At 39.9% G+C, this 19,799-nt stretch overlaps 1 protein-coding gene across 3 annotated transcripts in view; it reads right to left on the bottom strand.

Moving 5' to 3' along the window:
• The window catches only part of fcho1 (FCH and mu domain containing endocytic adaptor 1), a 53,450-nt gene that overhangs the window by 28,440 nt on the left and 5,211 nt on the right, over positions 1 to 19,799 (bottom strand). For 2 of the 3 annotated variants that reach the window (XM_072389149.1, XM_072389151.1), the window contains exons 2-3: positions 12,617 to 12,667; positions 421 to 512 (exon numbers count right to left, since the gene is read on the bottom strand). In XM_072389149.1, the coding sequence (XP_072245250.1) occupies positions 421 to 512; positions 12,617 to 12,643 (119 nt within the window). In that variant the 5' untranslated portion in view covers positions 12,644 to 12,667. Of the gene's footprint in view, positions 1 to 420; positions 513 to 12,616; positions 12,668 to 12,759; positions 12,785 to 19,799 lie in introns of those variants that run through there. The other variant, XM_072389150.1, reaches the window with a different exon arrangement.

The following is a 19,799-nucleotide window of genomic DNA, read 5'->3' as shown; positions in this document are numbered from 1 at the left end:
AGAAAGCGCTTGACTAACAGTTGAGTTGATGGTTTTCAAAAGTTGAAAACCAGCAGTTGGAACATTGAAAAAAACCTCATCCAAAGACGGCGTTCAGGCTTGTGTGCCTTTAAAAGTAACACAGAGGTGAGGACAGGAGCTGGAGGCCAGAAAGATGACAAACAATAATGAATCAAACAAGGACAAACTTGTTCAGGTTTTTTCTACTTTGAATTAATATGAAATGCTAACATCTTGGCAGCTGCAAGAGACAAAACTCTTTAACAGTTGATGTAAAATTGGAGAATTTCACCCAGACTTGGAAAGAAAGATGGAAAAACTGTGCCAAGTATCAAGTCAAGAATGTAGGATTTCTCCTCCGAAACCCCATCACCAGCACCGCCTCCCACGCATATATTCCCAAATACAGACAAACCTTACCTCTCTCGGACAAACTCGGACAACTCCTTGGTTGCCTGCTGACCATGCTTCATGTTGTGGTAGAGCACGTCAAAGCCGGCATTCTTCTCCCCCTGCAGAGGCACAAACAGAACACACACACACACACACACACACACACACGTCCTCGGTTAGCTCCAAATCCTGAAACAGCAAACTGACACCATCATGTTAAAGAGAGCGATCTCAGCTGGTGCTTCAGTATCACATCTGAGTAACTTTTCGAGGTTCAACAAACTCTTGGAGCAAAGAAAAGTGGTGACATATTGTTAACTTCCTTACAGCCAAATATTTGTGTAATATTTGTGTACTGTTTTCCAGCTGCCAATATAGTGCCGTTCTGATGATTTAAACAAACAACCAGAGGTTCCACCGGACCACGTCTCGCAGAATTTACTCACAGGAAGGTTTTATTAGTTACTCATCACCAAGTAACACTTAAACCAAATAAATTCTGTTCAATTTAGTTCATTTTGAATTGAAGCAAAAACCAAAGTCACACAGTTTTTCATCCCATCTTTTTAATTTATCTTCCTGTCTTTATACATTTTATATGTTGGTATCATTCATAGATTCATGGATAGATGGATGGATTTTATTGATCCCAAGCTGGGAAATTACAGTGTAGCAGCAGCATTAAATGGAATAAAAAAAGGACAGCCTAGACATGTTAAAAGTAGCTATATAAAATGTAATATAAAATGTATGAATAAGCAGTGTTCTTCAGAGTCTTAGCTGTTATTGTACAGTGTGATGGCATGTGGCAGGAAAGACTTCCTGTACCTGTCCCATCGACAGTGGAGCTGGAGCAGCCTGTGAGAGAGGCTGCTCCACTGTCTGCCTACTGTGTGATGGAGAGGGTGCTGGTCACTGTTCATGATGGATAACAGTTTGTTCAGCATTCTCCTCTCCACCACGGTCTCAAAAGACTCAAATTGTAGTTATTTTAGTTTGACTTATTTCAGTTGTGAGAGGATAAGGCGTCCCACTGACTACCTGGTCACACATGCTGCTGGCATCAAATTCAAAATGGCTGAATATTCTTTAAAAAAAACAACACTTTTGAGTTTCAAATTTAATATGCCGTTTTTGTGTTATTACCATTTAAATATAGAGTTTAATTAATTTCCAAATCATCGTGTTAACTTTGTATTTGTTTTTGCTCGAGCTACTACTTTAAACACAGCACTGTTTGCTCAATCGTATATTAGTAAAAGTTCTATTCAGATACCAGCCGCCATGTGCCAACAGATCTTCAGTAACTCCTCTAAAAGGATAGAGAAAACTATATCACGCCTCAATCTTAATCCGTTCCTTTGGCCCTTGCCCTGCACTCTGCAGGAGACAGGAGGCCTCTTCTTTTTCCTAGTCTCTAAAATGGAGCTTTCAGGGCCATTTGATGGCTTGACCCTGAAAAGAAAAGAGGCGGAGCCCTACTTCTGCGAGATGGATGGGAAGGGCCAAGTGTAGGGATTCAGATTGTTATATATATTTATAGATAATGTTCAGTTTCAGCATGGTTACTTAGAGCTGCGTCTAAAATGTGAAACAAAGTGATAAATATAGCGGTCTACATGTTTGTTTGGTTAGAATATATTGTAATTCTTTCTCTGTGGAGCGCAAACAGGACTGAGTCAGTATCATTAAAAAATTAGAACGCCACAGTAAATAGTTGTTGAGACGAGCTGCTTACCTTGCAGCAAAGCAGATTTAACACAGACTATATCATCATCTCACATACATCACTGTTGTAATTACACAGACCTACACTTGCTTTGCATAAGTCCCTATAATCCAAAAAAGTGCAACAGAGAGCAGCAACTGTCTTCAGCCTCGCCACTTTTCTAAGTCAACAGACGGCTGAGCTGCTTGTGCCGACAGAGACAGACAGCTGCTACTCAGGCCCTAAAAATATCCTGCTGAAGGGGAACAGACCCTTTCCCAGGTACCAGGGGAATGGCTGGAATGCCAAGGAACAGTCACCAAAAGCCAAACACACAGACAGACACACACCCTGCAAAGTAGGAAATAAAAACCAGAACTAGACAGGAGGGTTGAGCAACCAACTCCCTGCATTCAGGAAGAAAAATAGAGACATCTCAGACAGGTAGATAAGATGAGACCTGACAGAAAAGCTGCCCTCTAAAGGCTCGCACACATAACCAGGCCCCCTGCTGGGTCCCTTCACATCGTCAGCATCTGAGCACATATAAAAGGTACATGAACGCACCACAAACACGTCCTCCAACTACCTGCCAGGACATACAATCTACACCTGTGAAAGAGGACCCGACTTGCCCGAGCAGAGGCAGAATGTGCGATATACAAACAAAAAAAGCATCATAGCAGCGTGTGCTTTGTGTATTTCAGTCAGGTCAAATAGAGCCGGTCCCTCTTGAGTGATGTTGTTTTACCAGCCTCTTCACTCCACACTGATGGTTGCTGTAAAAGCGTTTTGGAGAAATAAAGACAACAACTGCAGAGCCAGAGAGACATTTTAAGTCGGTGCATAAAGCCCTTAAAGTCTCAGGTTTATATCAAATGGAAATTTGAAATCTAAAAGAAAGAAAGAAAGAAATATTTGATTATCCTATTATTTTAAAAAGCAATTCTCTGCTTGACATAAGGTGTTGCCCATCATCCTTTTTTTTTTTTTTTTTAAATAGAAAACAGAGTATATTTGAGGCTTGGTGCATTTGTCAGCTATTTGAAGACATGTCCCTGAGGTTTTGGTGAATTATTTTTAAGTATTTTAAAAGATTAAAATATAATTTGAGGAAATAATCTATAGTTTTATGGCGAATCTTAGAGAAAATAGGTCAAATATTTGTAACTTTTGAGACAAATATTAATCTGTGCTCAAAGGGAAAGTTCAACCATAACATAAAACACAAAAAGGTGTTTGTATGGCTCTTTGGGAGGATTTTCAGTGACATAATGTCCTCCCAAACCCTGACATAAATCAGAATCTAACTTAAACCTAAAACCAAGGCTTAACCCTCAAAAAGTCCTGTGTTCGATCTGAGATGCACTAAATCCTACTGTACTCAACATGCTGAACATGTCTCCATCTTAACTCAGAAAACATAGTTTTGCCCATGTCGCAGGTTGGTTTAATGAACCAGAAACAAACTTTTACTGCTTCGATTTAACTTTAAATAAAGGGAAACGCACATTGACTACTTCTCAACAAACTGTATTATTTTATTATTATTTCCTCCAGTTGGCGAATGCTTTTTGTAGAAATTCTACCCTCACTGCAGAAAGGCGAGCTGCCAGGTTACGCTTCAGAGGCGCACACACACACACACACACACACACACACACACCTGCCTCTTCACAGCTAAACACAGCACCTGTCTGCCTCTGCTGGCAGGCCAGTCTGCCGGCTGCATACAAAGACCTTGCCTGTTACAGTCCTCAAAAGGTTCTGCACACAGTGTTTGATCACAGTAATAGTTAGAGAGGTGGCTTGTGATTATTTGAAAAGGCAAATATGAACACTGTGATAAGAGCCAAACACTGCTTACTGTCACAGAATCTCAGCTGCTGAACACTTCGTACTTTATCATTGTTTGCAGTGACCTTGCTTAGACGACTGCTCACAGAGAAGCCATCATCAGATGAAAATCTGTTTCAAAAGGATACTACGTCACGATTTGGGTCAGTCTATGACAAGTTTTCCGGGTTTGACAGCTCGACGTGTGGACAACTGGCTTTGTAAACTTCAGAAATGTATGTCATTCAAACACACTTAACACCAGGTGTGTAGATCCATGATTTGAGCTAGAGTTGTCACGATACCAAAATAAGTAATACTATACCAGACAAAGTATCACTGCCGGGTTCCTTTTTTTCTTTTTAAATCATTATCATTTTTATTAACTGCAATGTATTTATACAAGTTATAAATACGTAACAAAAACAAAAACAGATCCACTAGCCTTTTTGGGTTTTTTTTTTTGATTAGTGGTGCTACTGACAGCGTGCCGCGACAGACTCGCCGCTCGGGCCCGGTGCTTCTGCCATGGTGAGTGTGTGTTGTCTCGTGTTTGACATTATTCTTTAACATCAAAACAGTCCATAAGTTTATGAGAAACTTCCATAATAGCCGTATAACCTGAGGTCAAATGATTAATGTGGGTGTGCTTCTTCTTCTTAATTTAAAGCTGCATTTGTGTTTGTTTGTGAATGCAAGTTTTTGATTGAGCAAGTGGATGAAAATTGGCTCTTGAAGACATTGAGTCATGCCAAGTAGTCTGATTGCACAAGAGCCCTGAACCAACCAACAGTCTTCAAGTGTCATAACGTATTCTTTAAGCCTTTTTAGTGAATGAAAATCCTTCACGTCTGATATATGCAAACCCCCTCTGCTCTCCCCTCTTGCTGATCTCTTTTTTCATCAATTAAGTGGACCATTTTGGTCATGCATGATGGAGTCCATTACCATGACAATGAGAACAACGATGGGAGAGGAGACAAACCCTAAAGCAACTGCAGATGGGGAGGGGGGGTTATGGAGAGGTGTAAACTCTGTATGTGGACAAGTTTCACATGAAGACTTAGGGGGACACTAAGGATAGCCAGACATTGGCTTTAATGTGTTCAGGGGGATGGTTCTGCAGAGAAATTTCCTTTTTAATCTCAGTAAATTAGAAGCCAGCATCAGTCCTTTAAGTGGATAGAACGCCTGTGGATAGGCTCTCTAAGCCAAGTCTGGGCCAACTTTGAGATTTAAAAAAATAGTTGTACTGACAGTCAATCCCATACCTTAAAGCAAGACAAGATGTCAGTACATAACAGTAGTTTTATGGTTTGCTTTTTAGCATTACAGCCAAGAAAACAACAATTCTTCAAAGGTTTGGTTCAGATAGGGCTCAGATCAGCTGAGCGTTGGAAAAGGAGCACGTCTTTAGAGTTATTCTGTGTTGTCATAGCAACCCAAAACATTACAATAAGAACCTTATGATGTTGATACAGGAGGTTGTTTTTGCTAAAGCTTTGGTGCAGTGAATTGGCTTCATACTTCGTATTTCTCTCAAAATAGTAAAACGATGAACAGAAGTGCTCTATCGTAATATTTCCAACTTTTTAAGATGCATCAAAGCTACAGTTTGAGTAGATTTTAACCAAATAATCGTATTCTTATCGGCATCAACTCCGACCTTATTTCAGGCAGCAGCTATAGGATGACTGATTTAATGGCCTTCCACATTGTACAGAACAGAATCCTTTTCTCTACACAGGGGTGCTGATGAATATTCATGGCATTTTCATTAGGATATAAATGAGATTTACAAAGAAAAACAGTCTCCCTGCAGCTGAAAAGTTCCCCCTGTAAAGCCAAGCTGTTTGAGTATGACTGAAGAATAGATTTGTTCCACTCTTTGTAGATCTCTCATATCTATGCATCTAAGAAAAGCTGCTCAGACAACATCAAATCTACGATTTCACTGAAGATCCGAAGGGGTTCAGAACAGCTGCTATAAGAGTAACATGCTTAAGGTGGTGCGATAATCCTCTGATTACACATTTAAAAAGGCAAATTACATATTATAAAAGTTTTATACTCCAGAATCCAGTAAATAAAACTTTTTTTTTTTTTCTTCAGCTTAATCATTTTTTAGTTTGTGTGTCTTCATGAAAACTGTGAGAGCGTTATACATCTCCAGGGTGGGGTCTTTTTTAACTGCTCTCACTTGATTCTAATTAGACACTTCGTACAACTTCCCCCCAAGGCTTGTACGAAACTAATTACAGACAGAGAAGCAACATGGGCTGAGCTCAGCTCTGCGCTGCAGGGCCTCGTCACGGCGTACTTACTACAACTAATAAAATGTCTTAGTAGTTAGAGCAATGCTGCTGATTGCAAAAGGACAGACAAGCTGGGATGCGTGCCTGTGAACTTTTACACAATTATTCATAAAACAGATTGTAGACAAGCAAAATTGTGTCAAAGTCACACTTGAAAGGTATTTACTCCAAACAGACTGAATGATGAGTGTCTGACATGAGTTTGTCTCCTCAAGCATCAGCATCAACGGCTTATTCACCAAACTGGATCACTGCAGCGCCAGTCTTTGCTTCTGATTTTCAAACTTAACAAATGCACACGATTCAGAAATGTGACATTTCTCCTGATACATCCACCCAAATAAGAGTCTGAAGTTTGGGTATAAAAAGGCATCCAAACAGAGAAATAGTTGCTGCCAGGCAGGAAAAAAGGAAGAGGCTGATATGATGTTTTAGATTTTGAACTGTTTAAAAAGAAAAAAAACAAGTGGCATTTTTAAGAATATTACATAGAAGGAGGTGTGCTACACTCCTGACTTTTACCTTCTTTTCATTGTATCTGAAATTCAAAATAAAATGCAAAAATGCAGTTTGTTTACATCGTTCCCAGTCCAATAAACACACTCTATAGGAGTGCTTAGCTCACCGTGAGCTGCTTTGTTCTTTGGCAACATTCAGAGCTGTGCCTTTAGTTCTGGTGAATGGTCAAATCTGTCTTTGCAGTCTGTCTCAGAGGATCCAATGTCAGAGTACATTCCTCCTCTGAAATACAGCCTTTCAGTTACATGAAACTAAGGTGCTGAAAACAGCAGATTTGACAAACAAATGAGAAAAGACAAAGCTGCATAGGTTCAGCAAAGTCTTAAAATGTAATAATTAAAACTTCTAAACATCATTTAAACACTATGGATGCTTGTTCTGGATGTTTGGGTCGAACTGCACATGTTCAGATATCTAAATACATATTCAAGTGTTCAATATGTCAAATATCTGACATTATAAATATCCGCTGAGTTACAATTCTTCAGGTTTGCTTAAATTCATAAAGCAGTGGATTTAACATTTTGAGATCATCCCCGCGATTAACCGGCATCTTAAGGAAGAAACTTTGACACACATACCGTAACAATCTTTACACAACGGTTTGGTTTGGAGAGACTTTTCACACATAGAATTAAAGAATATACAGCACCTCAGGTCTCTCAGCTGCTGGTGTTAAACTGCGATTTCACACGTGTGTGTTTCACTCTGTGCTTTCAGCGTTGCTATGGACGCAACAGTGACGGGCATAATATTTCTGCATAGCCCGGATGAAACTTACATTTCTAAAGAAAAGGCCTGACAGACTGTAAATTAGGTTTAAGAGTGTCTCAGGAGAGTGGATGTGTGCAAAACAGCCAGTTTCTGTTGATAAAACCTTCATGTTGGTGCATTCTCCTTTGCTTCAGGATAAAAACACATCAATGGAATTGTTAGGTCATCCCTGCAGGAGGAGACAATATCATGAATAAATCATTATTATCAATTCTACTAAGAGGTCATTTATTTTCTTCTATCAGTTTCAATAATCACATTAAAAAGCGAATTAATGTTAATTTAACGGCTATAAAATAAAAAATGGACGTCACCAGTATTACAAACAGGAACTGATCAACTTTGCAGAGCCACAGTGTAACCAGAGTTGCTCCGATATTCTGCTCAGAACACGCCACACAGTACAGCAATTTAATCCGACTGCTAGTTTTTCCTCTTGCAGGCATTTGTGTAACTGAACAGCATCTAATAAACATGGTTTTTCAACAGAAAATCAGCTCTATTTACATAAATAAATTAGATTCTTACCAACCCGTCTACCCGTGCCATCTGCTGCGTTTCACTGACAACAGAGGGCTGATCTGATATTACAACAGAATTCTGAAGATTTTGATGTCCAATAAACTCAATAAAGTTGCTTTATTGTAAGTACAATCAAATCTAGCCCTGACGCTACAAGTGGATACATATTTTGTTCCGAATATTAAGACCACGAATTCTGAGAAATATTTTCCTGTCTCATGTGAGAATCAGGAGGAAGTTTTTGGCTCGTAACTGCAAGATTCTTTGAGAGTTTGATGAAATGTCATGCAGGTCTCATCATTCAGTTTCACATGTTGCATTTTACTCAGAATAAAAGCACAGAGCAGTGCTGGGTCAAGGATGGGCTGCTCAATAATATAATGACCACACATCCTGAATATGAAAAAGCTCACTAAACCACACAAAACCAGCCTGCTCTCAAAAGGAAGGCAGACATTTCCCAATCCCCGGCTCAGACACTGCATGATGAAGCCATAGAGCCAGCCACCTGACCAGTCTGTCAGTGCTGCTGTGGGTTCTGCTGACTCAAAGAAACTTTTTCTGCAGGCTGTGCAGAATGAACACTCCCATAGAAGAGAGGTGTCAACAGCTACAGGAGCAGGTAGCTACAGCCCAACGTCTCAGATGGCCAATTTGCTGAGAACGTCAGTCTGAGAAATACCACCTCTGCGAGTCTGTACTCTGTGGTGATGAAGATGGAGGACAGACATATGGATAGTTCCTGGCAATAGAAGGTCAGCCAAATCCAGATTGTGATGTTAATGTGTCCCTGAAAAGGAATATTTCCTGAAAATCCTATTCCACTGCTCACAGATAGTCTTATCTGAGGTCATTTCATATTACACAAATATTGTGACATAAGGAAAAATTCAGCAACACTACTACTGATCCATCCAAGCTCTGAATCTGGGATGGTCCTAAACTAACAAGAAAGAAAGGCAGAAAGGTGGAAAGAAAGAACTGAAATGTTGAGGATGCTTCGGAGACATCACCAAACGCCTGCAAAGAAGTCAAGCAAGCAGAAGGTAAAATGGTCTGGTGTGCAGCCAACCAAGATAATACAACCCTCTCTGTGGCTTTAGCAGAGCCAAGACCAGAGCTACTTGGCTTTTTCTCCGCAAACAAGCAGAGCAGGATTCCAGAGTAGAGTGGGATTTTCCCTGCAACATATATCGCAGGGACAAGGAAACGTTGATTGGACTCACCAAATCAGACCGAATCACAGCAAGTAGAGAAAACCTATGAGTTGGAAACTCACTCAGAATCACATGACTCAATCAAAGCTTCTCAGGAAGCAATTCCTGTCGTGTTGAACGTGTCGAACGGCTAAAATAATGTCCTCTCTATATTCTGGATCCTTATCTTTATTATGCTCATTTGAAGGAGCAAAAAAACAAGCTCTGCTGCTTAGAGTGGGGAGGAAAGGAGGGGAAAATGTGAAATACAGGGGTTTAATAAAAGTGTGAATGTATAAGCATAATAAAGACAGAATGTTCAGAATCACTATTCTTATCAGGTATTGCATGTGTGTGTTGTAATTATAGGGATATTAAAATATTAAACTGTGGATTGGTGCGACACTTTAAGGGACAGTAAAGTAATTCAGAGCATGCTGGAATTATATCTGCTGCCCAGACCGAGCAGAAAGTCAATTTAGCTGATGGTTTCCCCTTTGGAATTCTTAGCACAGTTCTTATATATTTAATGGAAAACCAAAGCGTGCTTATGAAGAATCTTTGTGAGCAGCTATTAATGTTCTTGAGCCAAACAAGACGCAGCTCTGTGTGTGACTCCTTCCCAAGCGGCTGTGCTGGTGAATTAACTAAAGGGTTGGTTTGTATTACACAGCTTTTTGGGTCCCAAAACAGCATGGGTGGAAAACACTTTTTATATATATGTAAACAGACACACAAGCTCATAAATAACACAAAATAAAAAGTCTTATTATCCCACTTTTTCCTTTTACAAATAAAGAATGAGCAAAATGATTACCCCTCCTTAAAATCCTGCAACTAAGACTAAAACATTCAATGCTTTGGCCTTTTATTATCATTTTCCAGTGAAATTTCACATCTGAAACACAAATAAATGTTAATCAGAGATTTCTGAGATGAACAGATGATGGCTTAAAGGTGGCAACTCCTCCTAATATCTGCATCAGCTTCAAATCTAAAAGTTTCATCAAAAGAAAAAAAAAAACATAATTTCATGTGTCAGAACTTTAAATTTTCCAGAAAAAAACCAACGTTTTTCCTCGTCAGAATCGATTATTCTGTTATTCTAATTATTCCAGCTAATTTTAGTTCAATGTGTAAAACTGTAACTGAGGACTTTTGTAGGTGTCAGGAGACAGGAGTGGGAGAAGTAGGGCACACCTGAAATAGATGTAGCTGGTGTGCAGGGACAAAGAACAACAGAGAAAGTGAGGACACAGGGAAAAATGAAGAAGACGGAGAGAACAGAGGAGGAAGCCTGTAATAACTCAAAGATTCACTTGAGGATTACGGCAGTGTTAAGAGGAATGAAAGCATCCCACTCTTCTAACATGTGAGCATAGCTGCTAATGAGGACATTAAGTGTAAAAATGTAGCAAATTAACACATTATTTAACAGTACTGCTATGTTATGTTGCTAGTTTTTGGTTCATTTGTAGAATCTACTGTTAATATAGTGTCATAAATCCTGAAATGATTCATAAACAGAGAAAATAAAATGATTGTAACATCTCTGTATCTCACAGTGATCTATCTGCATATGAGAAATATAAACCATCTAAGGGTCAAACTTCTGCGTACGAAGTGAGCTTTTAGCTCTTTCATATTTGATCAAATAATTCCCATTTTATGACTGTATGTCACAACTTTCATCTCCAGAAATTTAGCTTGATAAAGGAAATCCATGTATCCCAAATTAAATGATCAAAAAAGGCATTAAGAAGCAAACCAGCTTTTACACAAGATGACGTTTCACCTGCTGTGTATCAACAGATTCCTTGCAGCTAATGACGTGCTGAAGTCTAGAGCCGATGGACATCAAGTGCATAAAGAGATAAAGAGTTTCTACCCTTGAGATAATTGCCAGACCTTTATTGAAACAGCCCTCAGTTGCTGCTCGTTTGAGTCTCCTTTTGCTTTCAGTTTTGTCTCTTTATCAGCTGGAAAACACTCAGTTTAACTGAGTCATTCGACAACATTACATTTCTATGCCTTAAGAAGCTCTTGAGCTGCCCTTGGTGTGTGCATTGGGTCGTTATCCGATGAAATTTAGAGGTAATTAACTGAATCTGTGCAAAGAGTGCAGCTTTGAATTAATTATGCTTCATGTATCACAACTTAAACACCAGCGACCCTGTTTGATTGGCAGCTTAACATTAAAAAAAAACGCTGTCACGCTGTTCATCAATCCTATCTTCTCCTTTTAAATATTTTTATATTTTTTAGACTTTGTAGCAAAGTCTAACTCAGCTTTTTCCGTTTGCATCATGTGCAAACATCTTAGGTATTTACATTAATCAACACATGCATATCTCCTTCATTGACTGTAGATCAATATATTTCCTTAAGAAAATTCCTCACTTAGGAAGATGTCGTCAATTCATTTTTCTTTACCAGTAAAATAAATTTGTCGACCTTCCACTTTTTTTTTAAGCCTTTTAGAGCTGCTAAACTGGCTTTCTCTTGCATAAAAATGCACAGGATGTCACTTTGACTACCTCTAAAGTCTTTGCTCTCTCTGTGATAAGTCTGTTAAGTTTTACAACATAATGGCAGCCTGATTCACTGGTATTAACAGCTCTTTATCGTTGTCTTCCATGTTTCAGCCCATACGTACCAGGTGAGGTGCCAGTGCTGGTGTGTTTCCACATGCTATAGAGCCACCAGAGAGCCACATCATTATGTCACCTTAAATGTGTTTGACACGGACGTGGTACAACTCTAGCACATATTCTCCACCCCGAAAAGCTAAGAACTGGGTCCTATCAGCATTGAAGGTGCCTCCATTAAAAAGTGGCAATAAGCAGCAACTAATTACTAACTAATTACTAAACTAGAACTAAAATATGATCAACAACCCTTTGGATTCGAACTGAAAGTTTAGTGTATAATCTCATCTTAATTGCTATATTTTAGAACTGACTGTGGTGGTGGACCTGCCACAAAATTACAAAAATGTTTCATCACCGTCCAAATACCTCTTGACCTGGCTTTGTATCAAACAAATAATGAAGCAGGAAGCAGCAAGTAATGACAATTTCCCCATCTATTTCCCATCCTCTACTCTCCCAACATCATTTCAGGCTACAATAACCACAACAATATTACTTTACATGTGGCTGGAAATACACAGAGGTCTGAATAAAAGATTAATCTCTATTGTTAGCGGTTCCTATGTGCACCTGACAGGCAGCAGGGAGCCATGAGCAGGTGAAAGAAAGGCTCGGTGACTCATAGCTAGGATTCGGCTGTAATGGATGAATAAATCATAAGTGGCGATTAAGATCGCTCATTATTCTTTCACAGATACTCACCCAGAAGTTGTTCTGAAAGAAGGCCATTTTCACTCAGAGGTTGACAGCAATCTGTAAAGTAAAAAGAGATAGAGCTGCATTATAAAAAGTTTTCTCTTTCTGTCTAACCTCTACTTTCTCTGAATAGTTCTGGCTAGAATTACCTGGAGGAGACTTCTGCATTAGTCTGTAAAGTGTTTCTACTCTCTGACAACAAACTGCAGCATCAGTCTCAGCAGAATACATCTAAACACGCTTCCTGAAATTCCTGAGACACCCTCAGTAAGGAAGGGAGCTCCTGAGGGAGAGAAGAGAGGACCTTAAAAGATGACTTCAAACACAAAACTCAGGATGGAGGAGGCTGATAAGGGGAGCAGGGGAGAAGACAAATCGATGAAGGAGACGAGGCGGAAGAGATGTTAGTAACCACCGAGGAGATGAGATGAACGCGGCCCTTAGCTATGACTGACTCACAGACACAGCTGCTGATTAGCTCATGTCTGTGGCTGCAGGTTCTTATATCTGAAGGCTTCACCACATCACTCCATCTGGTGCTTTTACAGCACTAAAAAACAGATCAGATCAGATATGGCTCGAGCAACATTAGCTCACCTCAATATGCTGAACATTTGATTTGAAACAAACTAAAAAAATATTCACAGTAGAAAAATAATTGTGGACCACATGAAAAAGATCACTTAACAATGAGTTGTGGAGTCAGAATTCATTTCTCAGAACAGGAGTCATTTTGACACCTCCCCAGAGTGTATTAGCACATAACTATACTGCCTTCCCCCTACAAATGCATGGTCTCTGAACATATCTACAGAAGCACAGCTCTGGATCCTATTTTAAATTTCCCAGGAATGACTAACAAGATGAGGAAGGTTACCATCATCAGTGGCAAACATGATAACACTCCAATGTGTGCAAGTTATAATTTGTGTGCTTGGGTTCATAATAACAGGGGACACAGTCCACAGCTGTAGACTGACTGATATATTACACATGTACAGTGTACAGAGTTTTCCATTTGACATCTAAGATGTTCGGTTCAGCTCAGATAACTGCGACACATTTGAGCTGGTGGGAAAGCTCATAATCATCACCTTGATTGACAAACCCAGAAATGATCTTTTTTTACACCTATAACTTAACACCTGAACTTAAACCAAGCCCTGTCTACATCAACGTTTAATCAACTTGCAGCTTTCTGCCTTCTGTTGTTGCCATTAACAATTTTTGTGGAAAAAACAATCAACAAAATAACATATTCATAAAACAATTCTACAATCAACCAGGCATAAACAGACAGAAAGCTTTTTGTGGGGAAGATCATGCTGTGATGACGACTTGCTGCCCACAGCTACTAGAACACGTAATCTATGTTGGCTCAAAAGAAAACACACACATTGTAACACGTTGAGGGAAAAAAGCAGCATTGTTTTAATGTGCGAGACATTTTGAATTGTTAGCATGCGGAACTGCGCTGTAACAGCAGCTGAACATATAGCTTTTGACCTCCATAAATCAAAGGAACACAAACGCATTAAAGGAACACTGGAATCTGGTCCTGTGCTTTCCAAGCGAATGCATAACGTGGTTAGGTGTTTCCCCAGGGTTGCCCCCCCAACAGCGTTCCTGTTATCTGTTATTCTGCTGACTGTGAGCGCTTATGGGAGAGTGTGTGCTGACCAAATGCTTTTTCCTGTATTGGCGTGGACTCGGCTCCGGCCAGGTGACCTGGCATCCAGCAGAAGCAGCACACACAGTAACAAACACAGCCACCCCTACAGTCCAAACACACACACACGAACAGCACACACCTCACACCTTGTTAATTAGCTCAGTGGGGGGGACTAGAGGCCCTGCAGACAGCTTTCTGGTAGATAAGGACGATCCAGCACAGAAACACAGAACTGCTAGAGCAGGGCCGCATAATGAATCAATTCTACCTCTGATCAATTTCCAGTTCAGTGGTTTCATCGTGACCACGTCGTGTTAGAACTTGGGCGGACTAATTAAAAAGGTTTGGTTTGACTGAGTGAAAAGACGTGTCAGATTAGTTCAAAAGGAATATGCACAAACTTAAAGAAAAAGTCCAGCTCCGGTTTGACTAACACCATTTTTGACTATTTCCTAAAGTCATGGTAATTGTGCGCATTCAAGGGCCCTCACAGATACAGCCTCTGGGAATAAGCGGAGTAGCAACAGCATTGCCGGTTGCAGGCACACACATCGATTCGGCTCTGTGACACTCCACTGCCAGCTCAGGGGTGCGTTACTTCAACCCCTCCATTCTGCTTCTTGCTGAACAGGTGAAAAGCAGCAGGGATTCTTCAGCCCCATTTTGAAAGGACAGTGTGAAAAGAATTACAAATGATAAGACAGCATCAAGACTTGAAATGATTTTCTTTTTAGCCTGACAATATTTCCAAGACTATTTGAAACCCTGTTGTCAAAACATTGTAAAGATAAGTGTTGGAGATTTTTTAACTTACCAACAAAAGCTATCTGGATAGATTTCCAGGGCAAAGCAGCCATGTAGGGGGGACTGTGATCCTGAACAAACCACCAGATGGTTTTCAACCAAGCTCACTTGCCTCATCCCAGCCTAGCGAGCCTTCTTGCAACATCCTGTACACCTGAGCTAATTAATCATTTAGCTCTAACCCTCACAGTTTTGATGCAACACAATCCAGAGACACCGGGACCCCATGTGGACACCCGCCACGGTGGGATGTATAGAAGTCGCCGACATCCAGCATTCTCCATCTGGTTCTAACTGGACATTCAGGGGAAATAAGCTCTGAGGCAAACAAAGCTCGGAGAAGAAGTGGGTCACGCGGTGACCTTGATTTCTCACTCTCTTTTATTCAGAAATGAAATGCTTGGACCAGTTTGGGACTTGCTCGACATGTCACCACTCATACTGCAGCTACGGCTCATTTGCATCAGAAAAGATCAGCAACTGTTTACACAAATACTGAAATGCAAACACCCTAAACGAATGCACAGAGGAGACAATTGGTTTGATCTTAAAAATGTGAATATTCTGACTTGCCTGAGTCACCACATCATCTGCTATGAGAAGCACAACATGTTGGTGTCTGTTTAGATCTACACACGATCATAAGAGACATGGAAACATTTAAACAACAGGATCATTTCTCAACAAAAGATGAAGGTCTTCTCTGAGAAATATCGCATGTTTAGTCGTGTGACTTGCAGATAGATCCATTAATCTCAGTTCCATTTTTTCGTGGCTCAGGAGAGAAATATAGATTTTACATTAACTTCATATCTTTGCAAAGACTGAACAGACAGCTGATAAACCCGACATGTTGTGTAGTTCTAATCTTAAATCCTCACAGACTCAGATCCTTTTAAAATTAATAAAATAATAATTGAGACTATCACATCTTAAAAGTCGGTTCTTACCAGTGAACCAGAGTATCTGTAATAACAAAACCAAACTAAAGGTGTTATTAACTGGTGGCTGCGCATCAATATTTGGGACAAAACCTAATTTTCTCAATATTATTTTTTTTTATTACCTTTCCAAAACATTTTCTGAGCCTTTTTATCATGTCAGTGGATTGTTCCAAGACATGAGGCAAAATTCAAGAAGAAGCAGATGTGTTTGTTTTGCAGTAATTCCAGGGAACCTTAAGCTGCTCTCAAAGATCACAAAAAAGGTTCTAAAAGAAACAGCCCCAGGGGAACACACCCACTACAAAATAGAAAAGATGTGTTTACAGCCTTTACTTGTGGTTGCTCTGAAAAACTACCAGAAAATACATGAAAATATGTTCACAATTAAGAACTAAATTCTGAAACTTGTTTCCATTTAAACGCCCATAGTCCGTGGCTTGTTATCCCATTTCCCTGCAACTCGATTTACTCCTTTTTTGTTTTTGTGCAGGATGGTTATGTACAACAACTCAATAAGTCAGCGAGGGCCAGAGAAGACAGAGCATCAACACAGTTGCATGCAACGTTTGAGATGAGGGTCATAATCTTTTAACAGAAACACAGACCAAAAATGCAATCCGCCTTATCAGTGAAGACACACTGACCTCTTCTGCCGCCCTCCCACTGCCTGACACACACACACACAGATGGCTGCCAAGAAAAATTAGGACTTAAAAAAAAGCAGATGGAGAGGAGTTAAAGAAAGTCACACAAACAAAAACTATCCACAAACCATTGAAATCCTGCAGGAAATAAATGATCCATCCTGTCCACCCATTCTAAGCATTCCTCTTTCCACTTCCTTTCCTCCTGCTTTTGGAGAGAGATGGCTCTACTGGCAGATGTCTCTCTCTACCCTCCTCCTCCTCCTCACCACCTCCACCTGCTTTTCTCCCTCCGCCGCTTGAGAAAAATGAGAGATTGAGCAGGAATTACTCCCCATTCCTCTCCTCTCGCTGCAAACATCAATAAAGCAGCTCCTTTTCTCTGACTTATGGGGAACAATAAAACAACGGAATTGGGTTAAATGTAACAGTATGTGGAATAAAGATGCTTCACAAACCTCTGTACAGGCACATTTCTCAAGAGCTCAGTGAGCAAAGCTGAAAGGAAAAAGTGAATGACGCAAAGGAAAGGAGGCAAGAAAGAAAAGGGACAGAGCAAGGTGAAAGGCAGATGTGAGTGTGAGGAAAGGTGGGTGGATAGAGCGCCTCAGAAATAAAGCTAACAGCTAGATTTCAAAATGAGACAGGTAAACATGAGCTCTCAAACAGTTTAAGGACAAGATAAATAATTACATGAAAAAGCTAAGAGACACAGGGAGTCAGATTAAAAGAGTCAGCAGCTTAAAATATGATGCTTATGAGAGCAGAGCAGATAAGTTAAGCTGCATCAAAATCAACATAGAATAGAATAAAAAGAACACAGCATCCGTCTAAAGTCTATGGTCTGGGATCACACTAAAAGAGTTTAGTACCAGATGTCACGAATTTCTACAGTTTGAAAAATGACCTAAAAACTTATATAGTTTATATAGAAAGACTTATATAGAACTTAATAGTTCAGCTGACCTATTACCTCTTGTCTCCCGTGGGTGTGAAAATTTAACAAGACACTCTTATTAAGCCTCTGCATTTTCCCACAGACCAAACAAAGTGGCCTCAGTGCCACATCAATGTGTGTTTATACACAGCAAGCAGGTTTAGCACAATCTGCTGAATGACAACAGCTTCACTGGAACAGCGATGAGTTTTGTCAAGTCGGCCCAATCCTACACACAAGCTAATTTGTCATTGTAAGTACTTAGATGTACATAAACGGCCTTAACTTCGTCCACCTCAATTCCGCTTCTGTACTTACATACGGGACACTGATGCAAACCTACGTTGCAGAAGTTCAGTCCTGAATAAGCAGAGTGAAAATGATTGTTTTCGTTACTGCTGTTGCATCTGTTGTCCTTATTTTCAACAAATAATCAATAAATAATCATCATCAGAATGTTTAAACCGAGTCCTGCAGCAGACTGTTTTCTTACTCACAGTCCCCTTTTCTTATTTCACACTCGCCTTGCTTTGCGTTTATACTGTGAAGTCATACTATAATCTTCCTCTCAGCATTATTTGCTGACTCCATCACTGTGGTTGAAGCTAGCTAAGCACCACAGCTGGTGTCACACTGGGACCTACAGTTTATTTTTGATCCCCGGTATCAGCCCACAGCAATGTTAAAACCACCCGCTTACACAAGATTTGGGTATCAGTCCCAATGCAAATCTCTACTTTGAAGCCTCAAAAGGGGAATGTTGGACAGCCTTAGCATACAAAACAAATCCATTATTTAAAGGATCTTTTGAGTGGAACTATATATCAAACCTTTCTTGGTCCATCATCGGGATTTGATACACTGGGTGGACAAAACAAGATATCTCCCCCCAAAAAAAGAATAAAGAATGAACTTAAGAAAAAATAGTTTGTGATAGATAGTTCAGATTTATCAGTTAGTTGAGTGCAAATGTGAGACCTACAGAAACAGGATGAGGACAAACGGACTTCATTTACAGAGCAGCTTGAGTCTGTGCTGCAGACAGACTCCGATGTCCTTCTGTATTAGTTTTAAACCTGATTTGGCAAAGCGAGCGAGGGAGATCATTCTGTGTCAGGCCCAATTTCCCATCAACCGCTACCGACAGTCTTCTGCTCTCCTCTGCCACATCTGCTGTGACGCACAGCAAGACTTCATTGTTCACATCTGTACACGTGTCACTGAAGTCCTTCGTGCACTGATGGATTTTTATTGATGTCATGAATAAATAATGAATAAACAAAATAAAAGCAGCACATATAGAGCTTATTTTGCAAGATTATGGCACTTATTTCAACTTTATTTATTTTTGATACCAACCATTATCCCCAGAACTGACAGCAAAACAACATGAATGCAGGATAATTACACATTTTGCAAGCATCAATGGACTGATTAGTCAAACAACTGAAAATGTGACTATAAATGTGCATTTATTCTGAACTTTGGCACTCTGATCACACAAACTGCACAAGTCTCTGAATCGGAGTTTTTCAATTTCAATTTGTGTCACTTCAGTATGTGGTCACAGACTGGATACAGATGCAACCTCAGTTTGTACTTTATATCGGAATTCATACGACTTCTACGTCACTCTGGATCTGGATTCACCACATGTCAGCATCTTTGTGTTCTAAACACGATGGACGCGAGCACAGATGTTAGCCAGTGGAAGACCAGCGGGGTGTTGGACTTAATAAGCATTTGGGGGTTTATTTTCTGTGTCTAGTGACGTCTTTGTTGTTTTTTGAGCATGCTGGTCGGTTCAGTATTAAACATTGAACTCTGACGTAAAAAGTAATGTGAACAGGTCCACATAAAACTTTGGATCCGAGCATTAAATCGGAATTAAGCACTGATGCTTGCAGTCTGAATGTAGCCTTTCAATCAATTCATTTGCCAACGATGCCTTCAATTAATCAATTACCAATATGCAGTTCACAACCAGAATTAATCTTATAAAAAACACCTTCAAGAATGTTTAGCTTTAGCTTGAAAAAGGACTGCAATGATTAGCTGGCTCTCGGTGTGTTGATAATTGGGATAATCATTTAATCTTTAATGAATATGAACAATAAATCAAACACTTGAGCCATTTATCAATGACTGCATGGGTGAATACTGAACAGATCTGTTCTCCATGTCAATA

Source organism: Leuresthes tenuis, unplaced genomic scaffold (assembly GCF_036924035.1).
Source record: "Leuresthes tenuis unplaced genomic scaffold, fLeuTen1.0.hap1 SCAF_7, whole genome shotgun sequence".
NCBI classification, from domain to species: domain Eukaryota; kingdom Metazoa; phylum Chordata; class Actinopteri; order Atheriniformes; family Atherinopsidae; genus Leuresthes; species Leuresthes tenuis.
Note: the sequence above shows the minus strand (reverse complement) of the source record. Positions and strands in the feature narration are given on the sequence as shown.